Source organism: Caenorhabditis remanei, chromosome I (genome assembly GCF_010183535.1).
Source record: "Caenorhabditis remanei strain PX506 chromosome I, whole genome shotgun sequence".
Taxonomy (NCBI): Eukaryota; Metazoa; Nematoda; class Chromadorea; order Rhabditida; family Rhabditidae; genus Caenorhabditis; species Caenorhabditis remanei.
This window is the reverse complement of record NC_071328.1, coordinates 10,418,675-10,439,031: the sequence shown is the minus strand read 5'-3', so window position 1 is coordinate 10,439,031 and position 20,357 is coordinate 10,418,675. Positions and strand designations below refer to the sequence as shown.

Sequence of the window (20,357 nt, the reverse complement as noted above, 5' to 3'; positions counted from 1 at the left end):
CGAAGAAAAATAACTAAACGGAAGAGGTATCAAACTTGTTAAAAACTCTTTTTTCCAAAAAGAAAAGAAGGAGCTCAGCTTAGCCGACGGGTGGGGAGCCACAAATCCAATCAACATATTACTAGTATAGGAGCAGATCACACTGCGCCACTTCTCATCAGAGTCACGCCTAGAGGAAATTGATAAACACGTCATATCAAAGGATTTATTTTCAGTACTCACCTTGCTTATACACGAAAAGCAGTTTATTGCCATTTTGAGTTTTTCGAAGTACAACGGGAACTTCCACAATCGAAAAAAAGAATCGACTGTTAGAGAAGCGAATTGAACAGCGCGAACCGTGGGAAAATAAGAGACGCGAATGCGGCAGTAAGGAATAAAAAGAATAGACTGCGCTTCGATAAAATAACCAGGGGACAATCAATCAATCAATAATACTAGTTGACTGAAAGACTACGGTAGATGAATTATAGCGGCATATCAGAACAACGACGAGCTTTCGTGGGAGTATGGCTGTCCCAGTTATTTTTTCTTCGGGGACTGATGAATGATATCGATTAGACTTCTTGAGTAAAGATGGATAGGATGAAGGAGCAAAAGAAGAAGATGATGATGATGAGGAGAGGGAGCTGCTCCGGGAAGAGAAGAGAGTAGAAACGATCACGAGGTTGCAGACGACAGCCGTCTTCCCGGGAGGGAGCCGACCGAAGTTTGTTGTGTGAGAAACGAGACTTTCTAATCCTGTGCGTGTATATGTGTGCTTGCGATGTGCAATCATTTAAGTACCATCACTAGCCATTGAATACATTTTTGTTAGTGAATCATCAGTTCTGTATATCATTCCTGATGAAGAGAATGAAACAACAACAACCAACAAAAACAAAATATTCCTCAATTGATGCCCGAGTATTAGAAATTTATACACCATGAATCACTATTTTCGTTTATAACTCTCTACTACAGTACAACTGAAATTTCCTATCATTATCTTGCTTGATGTGAAAAATTCCATTCCATACATTCCAGTCAATGGCACCTGTCATACGAGACACGACCTACCCGCCAATAAAAAAGAGAGATTTTCCTATCTCTATCGCAATCTTTTCATGTAAAAGAAAAAGCGAAAAAATTGCTCACCTCACTATCAACGCTGTGAACACTATAACGATGAGCCAGAAGAGATTCAACGTCTTGCGATTGTCGATTCTCTCCTCCAGAAGATGTTGAAGCTCCAGAACGGTGCGATACACTCCTAGCAGACGAAAGTGTCCCAACTGAAAGGGCTGGTGAAACTCCAAGTCCCAACGGTAGCATTCCAGTAGTCAACTCGCGAATCTTTAGAACCCACTTCACCTTTGTGTTCTCATTGGAAGCCTTCAAATCGGTTCGGTTATCATTTGAAGATACAGTTCCGACACGTAATCCGAATCGACATGAGTCGCCTTCGACATGTTCCACAATTGAGACTTCACTCAACGGAAGGGGTTTTCCTTTGATGACATATTTGAAATTCTTCGGTGAAATTTCGAGTCTCTTGGCAAAAACAATTGAAAGATCAAATAGGAATACTTGACGCTCTTTTCCACGACCTTTGAAATATGCTCTCGGTTCCCAAACTGTAAGGGTATCCTGAGTTACGAATGGACCCAATTCATCAACCTGAAACCAAGAATATAAAGAGAATACTAGACAAGACAAAAACTTACATTGCAATTTTTCAGTTCTAGGCAGTTGAAATGAATGAGATCGTTGACTTTTCTTGGAACACTACACACAACTTCATATGCTTCTTTCAGATCATATGCTTTGTCATTGCAACTTTTCAAAAGCTGTTCAATCAGGAGACGATATCGGGTTATTCTTTGTACTGGCTTAATCAGAAGACTAGCGATTTCGTTGTTGATTTCGAGCCCATTTTTCTCTCGAATCCCGGTGAAAAACGCAACAGCTTCAGGAGTGGCAAGCATATAATTCTTTTGCTCTTTATTCACACAATATTCTGTGTAGAGTTCGTTGAGCAGATCAATCCAAACCGTGAACGAAGCTCCCACCGCTTCCGGTTGATTTTCGTATTTTACCAGTTCAGGAAGAAGTTTGCTGAAATTATGAAATTAGTCTTAGTATTAGGGAATTCGAAAAAATATTAAACTCACTCATGATGGAATTGAAAGATTTTTTCAATGTTACCAAATATTTCATATTTTGGTAGTGTAGGTACAGTACCATTTTTCACAGCTTGATCGAACTCCTTGACATATCTGAAAACAGAAAATTATTGCCTCGAGATTGAACAACAAGAAACTGGAAAAAACTGTGTTCGAGTACTCACATATTAACGCATCTTTCCAGATCCTTAATATAATCCCTTTCTGACTGAATAAGCTCTCGCATTGGTTCGAGTGTTTTCCTATTCTCAGCACGCTGTTGATTGATTGTTCGTTCATTGAATATAGCTGTATCAGAGTGACGGTCAAGTGAGAATTCATCTTTCGATGTGCTTGGACCACCATTTTCACCCCTCAGAACAACTTCACAATCTCCAACTCTTCGAGAGAACTGATTGAACTTTTCTTTCACCTGAAAAATAATTGATAATAGAAAGGAAAATTATCAGATTATTACCTCATTCATTCAAAAAATATTATTATTAATTAATTATTTTCAGACAGAAATCTTGAAGAAGTTCACTGAGAAATTAAAGGAATTTTAAATTCGAGACGATTGAATTGGATGCAAAAAACCAAAGTTATGGTAACTATTTGAGGTCAAAATGAAAGAATGTTTTGATCTACCAGATGTTTCGCAGATATTATAATTTCTGCAGGCGCTGGTCAAATACATGTGTTTTTCTATCAATTTTCGTCATTGCACCGTCTACAGAAATTTAAATCTAACTAACTTGTTCAATACATCGATCAATTTGTCCTGTATGCACACCACGACTCATCGAATCATCGGTACAAAGCATTAAGAATGTTTGAATATCCGTCTTCTTCTGCTTCACTTCTGATTTGAATTTTGCGAATTCGTCATCATCATCATTCAATTCTCCGCGTCCTCGTTTCTCGAATTGTTTGAGTTTATCATTTCCTTCACCATTCATGAACTCTAATAATTGTGCTGCCCTTGCTTCTATACAGATGAACAATTTACATCTGTAATAAAAATCTGATTTCAAAAATAATAAGGTATAACGAACAGTTTTTCATGATCTGTCACTCTGGTAGAGAACATATACTGAATGAGTAGTCAGCCAGAAAATCCTGACTGTTGCATATGTGGATAGTAAAGAAAAAAGCAACAATTTAGAAAAGGTCACGCAAAAAAACCTAAAAGTGAAAAAAAAACATTACTCACCCCTGAAGAAGCGCTTTTTTCTGCAACCACAGTTCGAGAATATTCGATTGTCTTTCACGGATATTGTTCTTCATGTCGGCAATTTTGTTCTCATGTCGCTTCCTGGAACCGTAATTTCTTTCATCAAATGCCGTATCATAACATATAAAATGAGTCGTAAAACGCGTTTGCGCGAAGAATAAAAATATTGCCTAAAGCTAAGAGGCAAGACTATATGGATTCAAATCAAATACTGTTTGATTGATGCGGGATTTCTTAATGCTTCTACTTCATTTGAAGTGTAACCTACCGTTCGCTCGGAGCTACATTGGCTCTTTTGATGTATCGTAGAAGAAAATCTCCATTTCTCAACGCATACGTGCATCCTTTTCCGAATCTTTCTTTGTAATCATCATGCTTGTTGAGCAAATCATCAATATAGGCGGCACGATCAGCGTGCACAGTAGATGTACATCCAGCACACCAATCAGTGACAGTTGGGGAATGATACTCGGATTCAAGTTGGTTCAGAATAGGAAGAACTGCAGTTTCGTAAGTCTTGTAACATCCATGGGCAGATTTCAGTAATTTGTTTCTCTCTTCGCAAAGTGCCATCAGTCGACGGTATTTAGTTTGTATCACTTCATTGTATTGTACAACAACATCACGATTGGCAAGCCGATTTTCCATTAACTCCCGAAACCGTACGACGAAATTGTCATACGGATCTCGCAGTCTGTTTGTAACAGCATCTCGAAAAGCTCTCAATTCATCTTGTTTCTGTACTGTATCGCTGTAATCATGTGGAATCACTCCAAGAGTTGTTAAAGCTTTCAATTGAGTGTCGATCAGTCTGCAGACTCCATCGGATACTTTTCGTAAATCCACAACTTCGCGAACTGCATTGATCCGTGATGATGTTTCATTGGCGTAAGACATAACTCTGGTCTCAGAAAGTTCAAGTTCTCGAACATGTTCTCTTATCGCTTCGAGTACTACTCTATCCCGTTTATCACGTAGATCAGTTAATTTATGACTGTAGAGTACTTGTGATAACTCCATTGCAGCTTTTTGAATAGATGAGATGGCTTCTCGAACCTTTTCTTGATTCTCTATGTGATAGGGCATCACATTGTCAGCTTTTTCATGGAAGGAAGGTGATTCGATCATTTCTCGCATGTCTTCCTCCCAGCCTTGGATCTGTTCCAATACTTCAAATTTATTTTGTTCAAACATGGCAAATTTAGAAGCGATGTGCAAGAGAGTACGCCTCGGTCCCCATTCTGACGATATAAGTGTATTCTTTTCTTCTGTAAATAATAATTATTATTACATTGATTTCAATAACTGAAATGACACACCAATATCAGATATAAGAATTTGGATATGTGCTATACTAGCTGCATAATCAACATCAAATGACCGAGTGGCTTTGTGCATCATTTCAACTAGTGTCTTTCCTTCGTCAATTGTCATTGCATATGCCTAAAATGTACACTTATTTGAAACGAGGATCCTCTTAAACCATACCTGTGCTGTTTCATCCGTTTCCAGAACAAATCGTTCTTTATTCTTATCACAAACTTGAACAGTCAAATCTATCCGTTTATCATTATACTTTTCACGCATTTTTGCATACCAATCTGTCAACTCTGTGTAATGAGTGTGAAAAAGAACAGATTGGCGAAGCAAATGTTCTCTCGATTGTTCTATAGTTGTAAATTTTTCTATTTTCGCTGTGAGATCCGTCATGAGTTCCTGCATTTTGTTGACATCGCAAACTTCTGAAAATCCTGGTTTGGTTGTTTTACTATGGTGATTCTTCAGAAAAACTTACGGCTGCCCGAGTTTGTAACATCTTGATAAACTCGTCGAAGTTTTTGCACATTCCCGTAAGTGTTTGCAGCTACCCGTTGAAAATTTGTGTGATTACGTTGGAATGTTCTCGCCTGATTCATATTCTCTCCTATATGAATATTACGTCGTAGATAGGGTTCTCCATGAAGTTGAAGCCAGTCGACTACTAATTTGACATCAGTTTCAAATGCGATCATTGCGAGCATATGATGGAGGAGTACCTGCAAGTTTGAAGTTTACACTTTGAAGGTCTCAGGATAACTGACCTGTCTTTCTTTCCACTTTTCTCCTAACTGTTTGTGAGCTCTCTGTAGTCGACCAGAATGCTCTTTAGCAACGTTATCTTCGGTGTCAGATTCTTTCAATGACTTCATTAAATTCAGTGCATCGTCGTATGCTTGCGCATAAATTTCCTCGACTTGTGCCCAAAAAGAATCATGCGTCCTGATTGCAATCTCTAAAGATTCTTGACTGAACATCACATCATTTGGGTTAACGCCTGGTTGTGCTGTCCACGAAGGAATTTCAGCAAAATAACATTGGGCTGATTTGAAAAACTCTCTAGCGTTGTGTAGAATTGTACTTCTGCGATCCATGAGTTCCTTAACAACACGCCATTCAATTGTTAACTGTTCCGTGACATGGTCAGTCTGAGATAAACTTAATGATTGTGTAAAATCGAATAATATTTACTCACAATTTGATTTCGAGCTCCTGTAGTTCTCAAATGGTTTCCTTGGTCGAATACTCGTTTTACAGAAACTTCCATTCCCTGTTAAAATGATCATTTGGAATTTTTAGAAAATTGTTGTTTCCCTCACCTTGACAGCTAATTGGAATTTTTCAAAATCTTCTGCAAGTGAATTGACATCGCTGACACATCCCCCAACATCTCCCATACTGCGTTCACACTTTCTCTTGTATGGTGCCAGAGATTCAATCATAATTTCTACATCACGCTCAAATAGTTTTTGGTGATAAACTTTCACTAGTTCTGCTTGACGAGAATCCCAATTTTTGTGAACGTCACCTCTGAAACCGACACTATGTCAATCGATTCAACTTCTTTTGACTCACTTTAGTAATCTGAGAGAGTCAGTCAAATTTGAAACATAAGGAGTTGTGGCTTGAAGATCTGGATTTTTCACCCCTTTCGATGGTTGTAGTATTCGATTCACAATCTGAAAACACGTTGATATTATGAAAATGTTCAATGACTTTTCGAAATCCTTACTTTGTTTCCTTCTGCTTCAATGCTATCTACAGGAATATTGAAGATGTTTTTCTTCGCCAATTGACTCTTTTTCAAAGCTATTTCAGCAGTTTCTACATCGATAGGGTTCTCTCCTTGACAAATATCCCTTCTAACTGATTCCAAGGTTTCCATGATTTCAGTTACATTCCATATCCACTTTTCAAGATCAATTCTTATTTCAAGCCATTCATCATGATCATATGGATAAGAACCTCCGGCAATAGATTTCGGCAGTTGTGAAGCATCAATAATTTTGATGAGAGATTCGAATGAAATCATTTCGACTTCGAAATCCCATGTTCCTAACGACATTTGAGCTTTCTGTTTCTCCCAAAACTTTTCTGGTTTAATGATGAATACTTGTATTTTTGATGAGTTGTCTACATTCTGTAAAAACATTTTTTTGAAAACTCTCTGAGTTTTTAGGGATAAAAAACATACGGTTAGTGCTTTAAGTATATTTCGAACATTGGTCCATGTCTGTTTTCCACGCATATCAATTACCACAAGGAATCCCTTCTCGCGGGCGTCTTTTCTGCAAATTCAATCTAAGTTTTGGGCTGCTGAACTGATTGCTTTTTTAGTCGAAAAGGTAAACAAACTAACTGAGCAAACTTCTGCGAATTTGTTGCAACTTTTTCTGAGTAACATGGGCGTTTTTAATTTAAATTTTTTTGAAATTTCAAATTAGGAAAAAACCGAATACTTACGCGGTGATTTCGAATAAATAAAGGAGAACATTGCGTAGATGGTCCTGATTGACAACTTGTTCTCTAGGAGGACATACAACGACTGCTTGACCAGCTCGACATCGTCCTCCATGAAGTATGGCTATGCCATCTCGTAGAACATGGAGAATATCTTCTGCTTTCATAGTCATCTGAAAAAAGAAATCGTTCAGTTTACTCATAAGAAAGAGTGGGAAAAGGAACAACTGGTGAAGCTAAAAATATCATTGTTTGGTGTGGGGTGCCGCAATGGAAGAAGGACCATCGGAATTCAATTCGCCGTCACAGGAAAAAGAGAAAAGGGAGAGCGAAGAGACGCACAGAAACAGAAAGAGTTGAGGGTAACGAAAAATGGGGATGAAACTACTGACTGGGAGTGGGGTTGCCGGTCACATTGCACTGCAGTTTATCACCAAGTTCAATCTGTTAATCGACTTTTTGTGTGCGGATGTGATGTGTGCGTACGCGCGCTGTTCATTTGTCCGCGACGGGAATGGTAATGAAATAGTATTGAATAAGCTAAGTTTTAGAGAAGAATATAGGAAAATTTATTGCAGGACCCAGTGATTAGAATTATCGCACACTTTGAAAGTCAGTTGAATTCAAAATATTGTGATTCTATCACTTGAAGTGATAGAGCAGAAACTAAGTGGGAGTTGAGTCGAAAATTTCGAAGAAATTCGGAAAGAAGAAAAAACATAGCAGTTGACTCGCAAAAATGGAAAGAAAACCCGAGACAAGACTGAAGAGATTTCCTTTCGTTTTCTTTTTTTCCTCCCATTTTTCTGTCATCACTCCAAGCATTCTTTTCGTCAGATTGCCATAAACTGCCACCATTACACACTCACTCTTTTTTCTTACAAACCTATCTCCCTGTTCTTGTTCCCTTTTTCTTTTTATAGGCCATTATTCTTTTACATAACATTAAAATTCTAATATACAATTTTGAACGATGTTAGGAAAACACATCTTCAAGAGTACAAAACGGGCATCTGTTTCTAGGATTCGTCTGAAGAGCTACACTCTTTAACGCTCTACAACTTTACAACCGGTCACTATTTCATTTTTGTGTCTACGTCTCGTTTTCTCTCTGACGTGGGAATTAATGGATGAGAAAAAGAATACGGAAGCATCGAGGAGCAATGAGTGACACAAAACAATTGACTCATAACATATTTCAAAAAATATGAGTTGATTTTACACCTTGACGACTTGAAGATTCAGTGAAAATAACTTTTCTCAGTATATAATTCCATCAGTTTGAACAGTTCGCACTCTATCGTTCTCCGCATTAATCGCTTCGATGGATTACGGCGCCACCATCGACGTCGTAAACATTTTCCACTAAAAATGCCGCCGTTTCAAAAAAAACTCACTTTACCATCCTGAATGACTGGCATTTTATGTGAACAGAACTAAATCGGCATATAGTGTCAACATATGATCGAGCGTGGTGTGACGATCTCGCTGAAAATCGAAAAATTACGAGAATGTCTTAACGATGAAAACGGATAGCAAAAAATATTGATACATTTGGGTGAATACTTTGAGTGACTAAATATAAGCTTTCTGACAACAAAAAATATAATTTTCAACAAACTGTATTTCGGATGTGTTTACCCGCAAAAGTTTCTAAATTACGTCTTGAAAAGAAAGTTATTGTGAAATAGGAGTTTTTTAAAGACTAATTTCAGTTTGAAACTGGATATAATTTAAAGAAAAGGAAAAATGTAATAAACGGGAATGTTCTGTGCAATAAATGTATGTTAAGTTATTTCATATGGGAAATTCGAAATTAAGGATTTTAATAGTTCGAATAGGATGAAAGAAACGATAAGAAAAGCGCAAAACGAACTCTCTCAAGAGGGCCCGCGTGTTTAAATGGAGCCAAGGCAGTGGGCACCGCCGGGAATAGTGCACGAAAGCGGGAGGAAAGGGAATTGCTATGGGAGGCTAACGGCCGCTGGAGCAGACCGCTGGTTAGTTAGACAGTGCTGAAGGCAGTAGAAGCGCAGAATGGAAAAGAGAACACAAGGGTCAACGCGCTACGGGCAGCCGGATGATGATGACAGACCGGGAAAAGAAGAAGAAATAAAAGAAAAGAAAGAGGACATGAATGGTAAAGTGGTGGTAATAGTAGCAGGTGCAAATGATGAAAACGACAGCTGACAACAAACTACTTATGCGGCCAGCGAATCTTGATCAGTGGTTTCGAATACCCTACTCTGATTGAATTAAATTCAGAGTTGAATTAGAAAAGAGAATCTCTAATCGAATTCGAAAACTCAAGAGCGCTTGATGTAGTGAACCGTCATCTGCTCTTGTTACAGACTTCAGTAGAAATGTGAAGCATACGGATTAACAACAGCATATGGTAGAGATTAGGTCTCAAGAAGATTCGACTGTCATGAATGCTCTAGTAGTGAGGCGACTAAATATAAGAGAATATGGACGTTAGAAAACTTTGAAGTATAGCGTTTTCCTCGTGTTTTTTTTTTCAAAACTAGAAGTTTCAATTATATGGAAGGAATGTGAAAGCTATATCAATTCAACTCTTTGATATAAATTACTGAATTCAGAGTATACTGTTAAAACATCAAGCATAATTAATCAGAAAAAAAACATACGAATATTTATATAAAACAGGTTATTAGATTAAAAAGGAAATTCAAATGGCCACAGACAAGCCGAAAAATTGAAAAAATTCATTCTTCGAATTCCCCGTCGATGATCATGTATGTGGTATCAGAGTCGGCCAATTTCAATCCACCGAAATCAAAAGACTCTTGATTCTGAAAATATTTCACGTCTTTAGTTATTTCTTCTGGATTACCTTTGCTGTTTTTGCTTTTTTCTTCAATGGAGGCGCGCATTCTTCTTTTGATCTCGCGATGTATAAAACTTCTGGACATTTCTCCATGAAGCATTGGCAGTGCAAGAAGTCTATACCCTGATCGTAGAGAGAGAAAATCTTGCCAGCTGAAAGAGAAAACACTATTCTTTTGCGTATTTAGAAACAAAACGAACAAGACGGCTTATTTTTGTTGAAATATTGTTTGACGTCTTTTTGGAACATTTTGTAATAATCCAATGTGATCGCATGAGAGTAGGAAGCATCAATCGCGTGCAGCGAATAGACCACAAGATCAGGGAACTCGGCCCCAGAGTTGACCAGACGCACACCACAAGTAGGTTCACACTGAAGTTGAAGATGTTTTACAACTATTAAACACGTATTTCAGTCCGCAGTTTGCAGTAAAAAATAAATACTTTAAAAATAGGAACTTATGGAATATCTTGTTTTCTTCCGTGAATAATTACTCTCTGAATTATATTAAACAACAATATAGAACAACTCACACTGTGAGGAATATACTTGGAAAAATCGTGAAACTCGCGACGATCAAGACACATGTTACTGTTTGGGATTTCAATGAACGAGCTAAATGCTACTCGTTCCCCATCATTTTTCAGACACTGATCAGCAACTGCTTGTGGACGAATTACTCCTGCCATTAGCATCAAAGGTGTGTTTTGTTCAACATCTTCACCCAACGTGAGAATGTATCCACGAGCATAATGTTGGCTAAGCTTCATTGGAACTCTAAACCGAGGGCTTTTACTGAAAAAATAAGTTTTAATAGAATTCCGTCATTTGATAAAACAGCTACCGGAAATCCAATCTATCTGTCTCTTTCGCACGCTCAAACTTATTTTGTTCCAAAGCATCTAAGTTTGATGGCTTGATGAACATTTGAATCTGAAAAACGGTGTGTGAACTACTTCATGTGTTTCTTGTTTACTTACTCCGTGGAAACTGAGTTGATTGGCTTTAGGAGGAAAATGATACATGCGCACTTTACGTTTTTCGAACGTTTCCTCAGTCACTGGTTCAAACAGCAAATGTGACAAAGGCGGTGGTAGATAGAAAACTGAACGAATCGTATCAGGAACTTTGATTTTCAGTTTTGGATAGTCAGCAAAATGGATTTGCAATCGGTCAAGTTCCATCTGCCATTGCTCCATATCTTTTCTGACGTTCCCAACATTTTCGTTTTTTTCATCATTCGGAACGTATGCTGCGTACATAGCGTATAACTGATCGGATGAGATAATGTATCTTGAATATTTCAGAATATTTGAGATTGTGTCGACACTCGCAAATTTTACAACTCCACCATGCACCGTCGTTTGAGCTAGATATGCGATTGGTGCAATATCTTCTGAAAAATAATGTTTACGGAAAAAAAAAATTTTACGCACCCAAAATAGCTTTTTTATTTGCTTTCAACTTATCGAGAGCTTCAATTGATTTGGGAATCTTCTCGATGTAATTGGTACAATCGATTAGGTCCGTAACGTAGCTAACAATTTTATCGTCACAATTCAATCTGAACTCTGGTTCCGATGTGTTTTCATCATCAGAATACCCTTTCCATTTTACTTCATACTGAATTGTGTTGCCTTGAATGCTCTGGAATCAATTAATTAGATGCCTGTAAAACTTAACCAAAAATCACTTGTCCGCAGATGCTTTCAACTTCGTAAACGTTGGTATCAGCAATTTCTTGCTCATTCTGCTTCGGTGCACAGCTCGAACGCTTCCTTTTCTTGGTTAATCTCTATAAAACAAAAAGTTAAGCAATAATGACTTGGTTTAAGAAACTTACTGTTGGTTTCTTGGCCATGACGACAACTGACAATTTGAAATGTCCAAGTGTCTGAATATTGGAAATGTAGATTCAAACGAAATCGTTTTTTAATACGGAAAAGGTGGATTAAACCAAGCTCGACAACCATAAAGAGAAAAATATATAAAACGGTTAAAACATGGACCCTTTCTTGAAGATTAAGTCACCAACAAAATTTTAGGAGCTAATTCGACAATGATAAGTAAGAATAAGGTAATTTATGTATTTGGGAATGCTACATTATGATGCGTCCAAATTAAATTTTGCACTCAAAATTTGCGTCGGTGAGTTTGCATTGTTCTTTGTAGGTTACTGTAGCGAATCGCAGCGAGACCCGCGCTTTCGGTGGAAAACAAAATTGTTTAGTTTTTTTTTCAGAAAAATTACTAAAAGTTGAAGTTTTCCACCTCAGAAAACTTTGCACGATGAAATGTGGTCAAATTTTCGTACACGATAAATGCATTTTCCGGTTTTTTTCAGGGAAATTCAGGCAAACTATTCTTCGAAAAATATACAGAAAACTAATGTGCAGAGAATACATCAATGAAGAGATAAAGAAAAAGAATGGGACATGGTCGATGGTGTTAAAAACAGGATTGTTTTAAAATGTGCAACAAACTGATTAAAGGTGCAGAGAGGTTTCTGATCGCGATATCTCGGCACGAAGAGATTTGTTTTCTTTTCAAACATGTTTGCAGTTTTGCAGTTTTCACTTCCTTCTTTGGACTACCCGAATACTGGAGCATCAAAAATTTTCACAGCTCACAGCGAAAGAAACATGTGAACACAAAGAACCACAAACCCCTAGAGCACCCCGATCCGACCATTACCGGTGTTTTTGATATGTTTTATTGAAACTTAAAACACTTCTCTTTCATCACTAGAGATTAAACAAAAAAGTGAAACCCTTTCAAAAAAATTATAATGTGGTGAATATGAAAGACGTCGCCGTCCATTTTATCCAGACGTATGTTTGCCCTGAAATATTCAGCTGAATATCCAGAAACTTCTCAATGTGAGTTCATCCGCAGTGGTCTCTAATGTCCTATAAAAACCGTCCTTCTTCAGCTGATAGAATAGAAGACGATAGGCGAAAATTGCCGCAGCGAAACGACAAAATCTGGAAAATCAAGACATGTAATGCGTATCCAAGTGGTGAACCTTCAAGACTACTTATCTAAACCTCAGAAACTTAATCTATGTTCTACTCTTGCAATTTTCACATCACTTACTTTCAAAATTGTTATTCAATTATTTAAAGGAGTTTCCTTTTCTGATAAATGTTTGCTTGCTCACAGTTCGTTAGCCAGATTTCAAAGTAAGAAAGATATGTAAGACGATGGTATAATGTGGATATCTTGATAAATGTTCACGAGAATTGACGAACTCATATGATTGTATCAAATCTTGCCTCTAATCTTCCAGAAATCCATTCAGTATACTATCAACATACATGTTCAGATTCCTGTAGTGCAGGGTGTTTTTAAGGAATTTGTTTTTCGGGATTCTTTACTTATCGCCCCCCCACATCAGTAGAGTCCCCCACGTTGAAATTTACCTAGGAAGAGCCCCCCACCCCGTACAAAACAGGTGGGGGCTTTTTCCTCACGGCGGGGGGCTCTACTTCTATTTTGGTGTGAAACAATGACCCCCCACCAGTACAAAGTGGAAGACGATTGTTCAAGAACCTGGTATTCATGACTTATCGCCCCCACCCCCCTAGAGCCCCCCACCGAAAGTGAAGTTGTAATTCTTACTTTTTATCTTTAGCTGTAATCATTTATTGATAGCCCCCCACCATTGAACATCGGTCCCCCACCTATGGATTATTAGACCCCCATCATTGAATATCAGTCCCCCATTAATGACTTTAAAACCCCCACTGTTTAACAATAGACCCCCATCATAGAACATCAGGCCCCACTATTGAACCCCACACTATGAATGAAACAAATGGAAGCACGTTTTCAGACTATAAGCTTGAACATCATAAATATAAATTATGCCGAAAGTGTCTTTCCGGGTCTTTTTTCCTAAGCCTGAAGATTCGGGTATAGTTGAATTATGTTGGACTAAATGGTTCAGGAGTATAAGCAAAAAAAGAGAAAAGGGAGGGGGGGCTAATGTTCAATGGGTGGAGGGTCAATAATCAATGGGTGGGGGGCTTTTCCCAGGTCCTTTTTGGGGGGTCATTCTTCAATATAGGGGGGGGACGAAAAGTAAATATACCCTGTTTTTCTTTTTCGCAATTTAGTATCTCGCAGAAATACCAATTTTTCCTCCAGCAGAAATCCTGCACACATGACTCCGATCTTGACTCGTCAGATGACTTGGTTTCTAAACGCCTCCCGATTTAAAACATCTCGGATCCTATTTTACACGCGACCTCTTCCGATTTCTCCCTACAAAGCGTGAAATTTCTTAGACTCCCGTGACACGTTCTCGATACTAAACCAGAGCGAAGATGATCTGAAAAGAGATGATGTACAACAAATGCAATCAGTTCCAACTCACTGGAGTCTGATGAGACGATCGGATCGGGCTAATATGTAAGAGATCTTCAAGAGAATACTAATAACGGTGAGTTTCAGCAGGCAGAAAAACACGGTGGCAAAGGGGATAACGCCACAGTAGACCGCCGTTCAGGCTGAGACTGATGATGAGATTTTTAGGTGACGCTGTTACTACGATACTCAACTCTAGATGATCCGAACGATGAACGCCGACGCCGAGCCAATCAATCGATCGATACCGGATATTACAAGTTTCACACATCTATGAGATACTTATAGTGAATGGGGGACTAACTCATAGCCTGAATCATCGGTCCGTAGGGTCACGCCTATGCCGTCTACTTCTTGATATTTTCCGAACTAAAACTTGATCATGTGGACTAATTCGTAGCTTGAACCATGGTACTGAAATATTGAGGTACATGTCTGTGACGTGTTCCCTAACCTTACTGTAACTCGGATAGTATTTAATTAAATCCCGTTTATCCTAAGCATGTCTCAGAACTCAAGAATACAACACCTCGGAAAAGAATATATCAAGAAGATGGGAGTAATTGTTGAACTTGCATTGTTCCCTCATTATTCTTTGTATTATGGACCTACCCACGAAGAAATCTTTCCTACCCACGAACGCAAAATAATGCATTTTTATGGCAGAAAAATGCAAAAAATGCATTAAATTGCATTCGTGAATAGAATTAAATTGCATTAAAACTTGCCTTATTTGACATTCCACCTCTCTTTATCTCTTGGTTTTCTGATTTTCTCACCTCCCGTTCCTTTTCCGTCAAAGTTAACAGTACCACCGATCCTTCCTCTGCTCTGATCCACTCTGGTGTCCCTCAGGGATCCGTCTCGGGACCTCTATTATTCCTCTTGTATATTAACGATTTATTAATCAGCCTTCAATCTATCCCTTATCTCCACTTCGCTGCTTATGCTGATGATATAAAAATTTACTCCCACCTTCCCTCCAGCCTCCAAGCAGGTATTGACTTGGTCTCCGACTGGGCAGTTTCCAATGATCTTCCTTTGGCTCATTCCAAAACGGGTTTACTCCGCTTGGGTTCCCTCAACCCCTCTCACCGGTTTCACATCGTTGGCTCTCCCATTCTAGATTCCCACTCTGTTCGTGATCTCGGAATTCTCTTTGAACCTGACCTCAAGTTTTCTGCCCACATTAAAAAGTCAGTATCTCTAGCTCGTCTTCGCTCTTCCCAAATCCTCAAATCTTTCAAGTCTAATAATCCGGCATTTTACTCTTTTCTATTCAAAACATATGTTCTTCCTATTCTTGAATACGCTTCTGTCATTTTCTGTCTTGCCCCCTCCTCATCCCTCTCCAGACTTCTTGAATCCACTCTTCGAATTTACTCTAGGAAAACTCTCCAACGATGCAATATCGCTTTCTCATCTTATTCGCATCGTCTAGAACTTCTCTCTATCTACTCTATAAGACACCGTAGACTCAAATCCCAATTACTCCTTCTGTATAAATTTATAGCTGGCGCATCTCATTTTCCCAATCTCAATTCCTTTATCAGACTGTCAAGTTCTCCACGAAGACCCATGACTCTCATTTATGTCTCCCCCCTCTCCGACAATTTTTTCTCTTTTATCCTTCCCATCTGGAATGCCATTGTTGCCAATGTTAGTAGTTTCCTCTCCCCCTCCCAATTTGAACATCTTCTTGACTCTGCCATTACCCGGTTTTAATTTATTATCTCATCTGGTCATTTTGTTAAATACATATCATTATTCTCTCCTTTAATTTGCCTTCTACGGTTATCTCTTCCCCCCTTGCCAACTTGTCTGCCTACCCTCCTTTTTATATTTATTCTCATTCCCCGTTTCCTATGTATCATGTCATCCCTATTTTCTACTCGAAACTGTCTCGTGAGGGATTGTTTCTAGTCTTTTGTATCTTTTTGGTTTCCTTTTAGTCACAATAAATTAAATTAAATTAAATTAAATGGTATAAGTTTTCTTCGTGGGTAGATCCATTATTGGTTATCATTACGTGGCACATTACGCACGCGCGTCTAATAAACTAGTTCTTTCTTTTGGGAATGACATGGTTACAGTAATCTGAGTGTACTGTAATCATGTCGTTCTGCTTGTGTTCATATTTCAAAAAATATGGGGGTTCTCACACTGAGAGTCGAGGGCAGGGAAAGAACTACAGTAACTCTCAGCACAGTCTTCTCTCATAAAGATGGCCAAAATTTGAGTAACAAAAACAGTGCTTTCCGATGTTTTCTGAAATTCTTCTAATTTTGTACTCACAACCCGGTTTCTGCGGTCTGTCTTCGAAATACTTACAATATACTTAAAATACTCCACTTTTTTATGTTTTGAAATAAACTGGTTGGATGGAAAATTGACTTTTCCCAATTCGGTAGCTCGTAAAAAATCAATTTTTCCTCCATCAGGAATCCTGAACACGTATGACCAACAAGTACTTCCTGTAAGTTCTTTAAAGCAGGGCAGCTGTCAAAAACAAGTTCAGTTTTTCGAAACAAACGTTTTCTCGTCCCCCGCTCATTTTTTCTTTGCAAGAGAAGCATTCGCAGCAGGTGAGAGGAATCCTTTGGATCCTTCATGAGCACTTCCTTCTCACCTATCTCATTGGTGAGAACATGAGACGCGCAGACGCTGACAGAGTTTTATGAGATATTGTGTGTTAGTGTATATATGCGTTTGTGTGTGTATGTGCGTGGGAAGTGGACTGACTGGCTCTATCTTACCCGCGGGATCTTCCCTGATGGGCGGACGAGACGAGAGAATAGCGATTGTGGCGCCAGTGGAGAAACGCAAAGAAACACACAAACCAGAGCGGTCGGCTCGAGAAAAGAGAAGAATCCGGGTGCCAACATCATTATCGGGCCGTTTTTGTCTGCGTGTGTGATCTAATTTGATCCATCTTCACCTTTTACTCCCCCTTCAGCCAGCTGGAACATCAGAACGTTCTTTTCTGAACTTGCTCCTAAAAGGCGCCTAGGTCCTTACCACCATGGCTAGTCGACGCCAGAAACAGTTCGATCGGAAGTACAGTTCCTATCGGTAGGTTTCGAATCTTGACGGATCATTATAAAACACCCTTCTGTAATCGAACTCCCCAAAACTTTAACAATGAAAAAAAAACCATTTATTTTCACACTTTTTCAATTAGTTACTTTTTTATCACCACGTGGATTCTCGCCTGCCACTTGAACTGAAACCAAATTGTTTGCACAAAAGTCTTAAGATCCGGAAACGAGTTGAAGATAAATGAAAAGAATGTTCGGGCATGATAATGAATGCGATCTTTAAACTTACAGTACCAGGAAAAGTATTAGGCTGAAAAAAAAGAAAAACAACTAATAATTTGAGAAAATTCGAACTTTCAGAAAGTTCACTGCTACTGAAGATGTCAACTACAGTACCCACTCATCAAGATCATCTTACCGTTCTGAATCAGTGACTTCAAGAACCGATGGACGAGGGCGGTCCACGTCTTCTGAAGTGATCGCTGGATCGGAATCTCGATCATATCCAGTCTACATTGCAATTCAAGACTACACTCCCGATAAAGAAGATATCGAAGCAATTCCATTAGAACAAGGACAGATTGTGGAAGTTCTCGATAAAAAGAATTCTATCCGATGGCTTGTCAGAACCAAGGTTTCAAATCATTATCATGTTTCCTCTATATCTCTGCTTTGTAGGCTCGTCCACCTCGTTCCGGATGGGTTCCGGGATCATACTTTGAAACTCCAACTGAGTTTTACAAGCAAAGAAGAAGAACAAGAGAAATTGAGAACGTCAGTCTGTCTGATGAACAGGCGGCTCTTGTGAAGAGAGAGTGAGTAGATGGAAAAAAACTATCTTTAAGAGTTTCAAACTAATATTTCGAAATATCAAAAGAACTCTATGTTCCAAAGCTGACCGTCTCTTGTTTTGAGTTTTAGATGCCGGTCCATACTACCAATTTATAAAAATTCTCGAATTTCAAAAAAAAAATTAGAACATTTCACTCGACCGCATAACATAAAACGGCCTCAAAATAGTTTTTTATGTGTTTCTCCGTGCTCCACTCTGCCCGTTCCATTATCATCAAATCGGCACATTTAAAATGATGTTTTCTCTCTCTACCAGATGTTCGATCAATGACGACAAACGTTTTTCGCCTACTTCTCTCTTATTTCTCTTATTTTTCTTCTTCCGAAACAAACGTTTCGATGGCAGAGATTTTGTATGTAGAAAAATGAATCAACAGCCGCTTCTTTCTAGATAAAAAGATAATAGAAGAATAAGAGAAAAAGAGATGAAAAGACGGCAGTAAACATGACAAAATGGCAAGTGAGCAACACTTGGAAGACTTGGCCAACAGACAAAAACTCAAGAATTTTCATTTGGAACTATAGTGATAATTTAATTAAAAGTCGTAGAGTTCAATATAAAAATCGAATCGAAAAATCAGAACAGTAGAATAAAGAAATACTCATCATCTCTAGATTTTTTCCAGCCAAGTCTATCATGAATTGCTCCGTTCCGAAGAGGAGTTCGTTTCTTCTCTCAGAACATGTGTCGACGACTACATCAAAGTTCTCGATGATCCAGAAGTACCTGAAGCTGTGAAGAAACATCGTGAAAAGCTCACTCTCAACATTCCAGAGCTCTATAATTTCCACGCAAAGTACTAAAAACACAGATCTTAATCCCTCTCACCTCAAAATTTCAGTGTGATGCTGAAAGGCCTCAATTACTATTCTGACGACCCGGGCAAAGTCGGTCAGACATTTGTACGTCTTGAGAAAGACTTTGAGAGTCATGTGGAATTCTATAAACAGTATGCAGATACATTGAAACTACTTGAAGAACCTGAAATCAAAAGATTCTTTGAGGTAACGATCATCGAACTTGATATTTTTCTCTTTTTCTGCGCGTTTTGGGTTTATTCACTAAATTTTCCTGGTTACTTCATTTTTTGTATAATACTTTTTCCGTCTCGAAAACGTTGATCTTCTCTATTTCGTATTTATTTTTTGTTCATTAATTGAAATTTCTGTCCTGATTTTCATGAACATCATCATATTCGAACTAACCCAAAAAAGTACAGTATCCTTCACTCTCAATCAAAAATTTCTTTTCTCTCCTCGATATATTCATCTTTTTCCTTCTTTGAACTTCTATTTATTCACTATTATTCAAACATTTCTGTTCTTTTTATTTTTGTTTTGAGCATCATTAAAAGTACTGTACTTTTTCATTCGCTACTATTCGCTGACTATATATTTTTATCTGTGACCAATTAACTCAATTTTTAATGAACGTTTCACTTATTTTGATTCATTCGATTTTTGTAAACACTATTTCACACTATTCTTGATTCAGTTCTTCTCCAAGTTATCCTCATTTTCTCCAGTTTTTTCTCTCTGTTTCTCTTTATTGTTTGTTTTAATTTATATTATTTATCGGAAGTTTTTTCTTATTGCAACTCTCTTTCCCGTTCTACCTATATGTCATGAATTCAAATTATTTCAAATCCACATTATTGTTCCTTGTGGTCAACTATGATTATCAATGTTTTCTACCAACCGCTTGAACCTCTTGAATTTCACCAACCGAATTCACATTGTTTTTTCTTAAAATTCATATTCATTTCTTAACTTATTTCTTATAGGATCATTTGTCTTCATTAATTTTCCTCAAGTTCCAGTTCTTCTGTAAGGTTATTTTGAAATAAGGAAAACATAAAAAGAAACTTCCGTTAGGTAAAGTCGAAAATTGCTCAATTTCCATATTCCCTCATGGTAGGAAAAGACATTTTTTTAGAATTGTAGTCTGAAAAAAGCTCTATCTGTGCAGTAAAAAATTTAAAAAAATTTTATTCATTATATTTTGTTGATGACATCATCCTTTGAAAACTCTTACTGGTCTTGGAACATATACTTCCTAAAACTTCATAGTATATTTTTCTATAAATAGTTCGCGG

The 20,357-nt window shown here is 38.0% G+C and overlaps 2 protein-coding genes across 2 annotated transcripts in view; one reads left to right on the top strand and one right to left on the bottom strand.

Annotated features, from left to right (window-relative positions):
• Positions 1-11,864, bottom strand: part of GCK72_002247 (uncharacterized protein) — a gene marked incomplete at both ends in the record, with an annotated part of 28,836 nt that extends 16,972 nt beyond the window's left edge. Inside the window, 25 exons of the mRNA XM_053723331.1 lie at positions 1,138-1,659; positions 1,707-2,097; positions 2,154-2,258; positions 2,330-2,577; positions 2,900-3,155; positions 3,358-3,459; positions 3,647-4,646; positions 4,698-4,821; positions 4,867-5,120; positions 5,174-5,414; positions 5,460-5,843; positions 5,891-5,965; positions 6,015-6,225; positions 6,271-6,374; positions 6,428-6,835; positions 6,890-6,983; positions 7,159-7,328; positions 10,010-10,155; positions 10,204-10,375; positions 10,537-10,798; positions 10,848-10,936; positions 10,984-11,372; positions 11,440-11,650; positions 11,697-11,798; positions 11,847-11,864. Coding sequence (XP_053591976.1) covers positions 1,138-1,659; positions 1,707-2,097; positions 2,154-2,258; positions 2,330-2,577; positions 2,900-3,155; positions 3,358-3,459; positions 3,647-4,646; positions 4,698-4,821; positions 4,867-5,120; positions 5,174-5,414; positions 5,460-5,843; positions 5,891-5,965; positions 6,015-6,225; positions 6,271-6,374; positions 6,428-6,835; positions 6,890-6,983; positions 7,159-7,328; positions 10,010-10,155; positions 10,204-10,375; positions 10,537-10,798; positions 10,848-10,936; positions 10,984-11,372; positions 11,440-11,650; positions 11,697-11,798; positions 11,847-11,864 — 6,078 coding nt within the window. The remainder of the gene's footprint in view (positions 1-1,137; positions 1,660-1,706; positions 2,098-2,153; positions 2,259-2,329; positions 2,578-2,899; positions 3,156-3,357; positions 3,460-3,646; positions 4,647-4,697; positions 4,822-4,866; positions 5,121-5,173; positions 5,415-5,459; positions 5,844-5,890; positions 5,966-6,014; positions 6,226-6,270; positions 6,375-6,427; positions 6,836-6,889; positions 6,984-7,158; positions 7,329-10,009; positions 10,156-10,203; positions 10,376-10,536; positions 10,799-10,847; positions 10,937-10,983; positions 11,373-11,439; positions 11,651-11,696; positions 11,799-11,846) is intronic.
• Positions 11,865-17,393: 5,529 nt separating this feature from the next.
• On the top strand, positions 17,394-19,065 carry GCK72_002246 (uncharacterized protein; the record flags this gene model as incomplete). Its single annotated transcript, XM_053723330.1, has 4 exons — positions 17,394-17,443; positions 17,770-18,043; positions 18,088-18,224; positions 18,888-19,065. 4 exons carry the CDS (start codon positions 17,394-17,396, stop codon positions 19,063-19,065), a joined length of 639 nt encoding a protein of 212 aa, XP_053591975.1.
• Between the last annotated feature and the right edge of the window lie 1,292 nt (positions 19,066-20,357).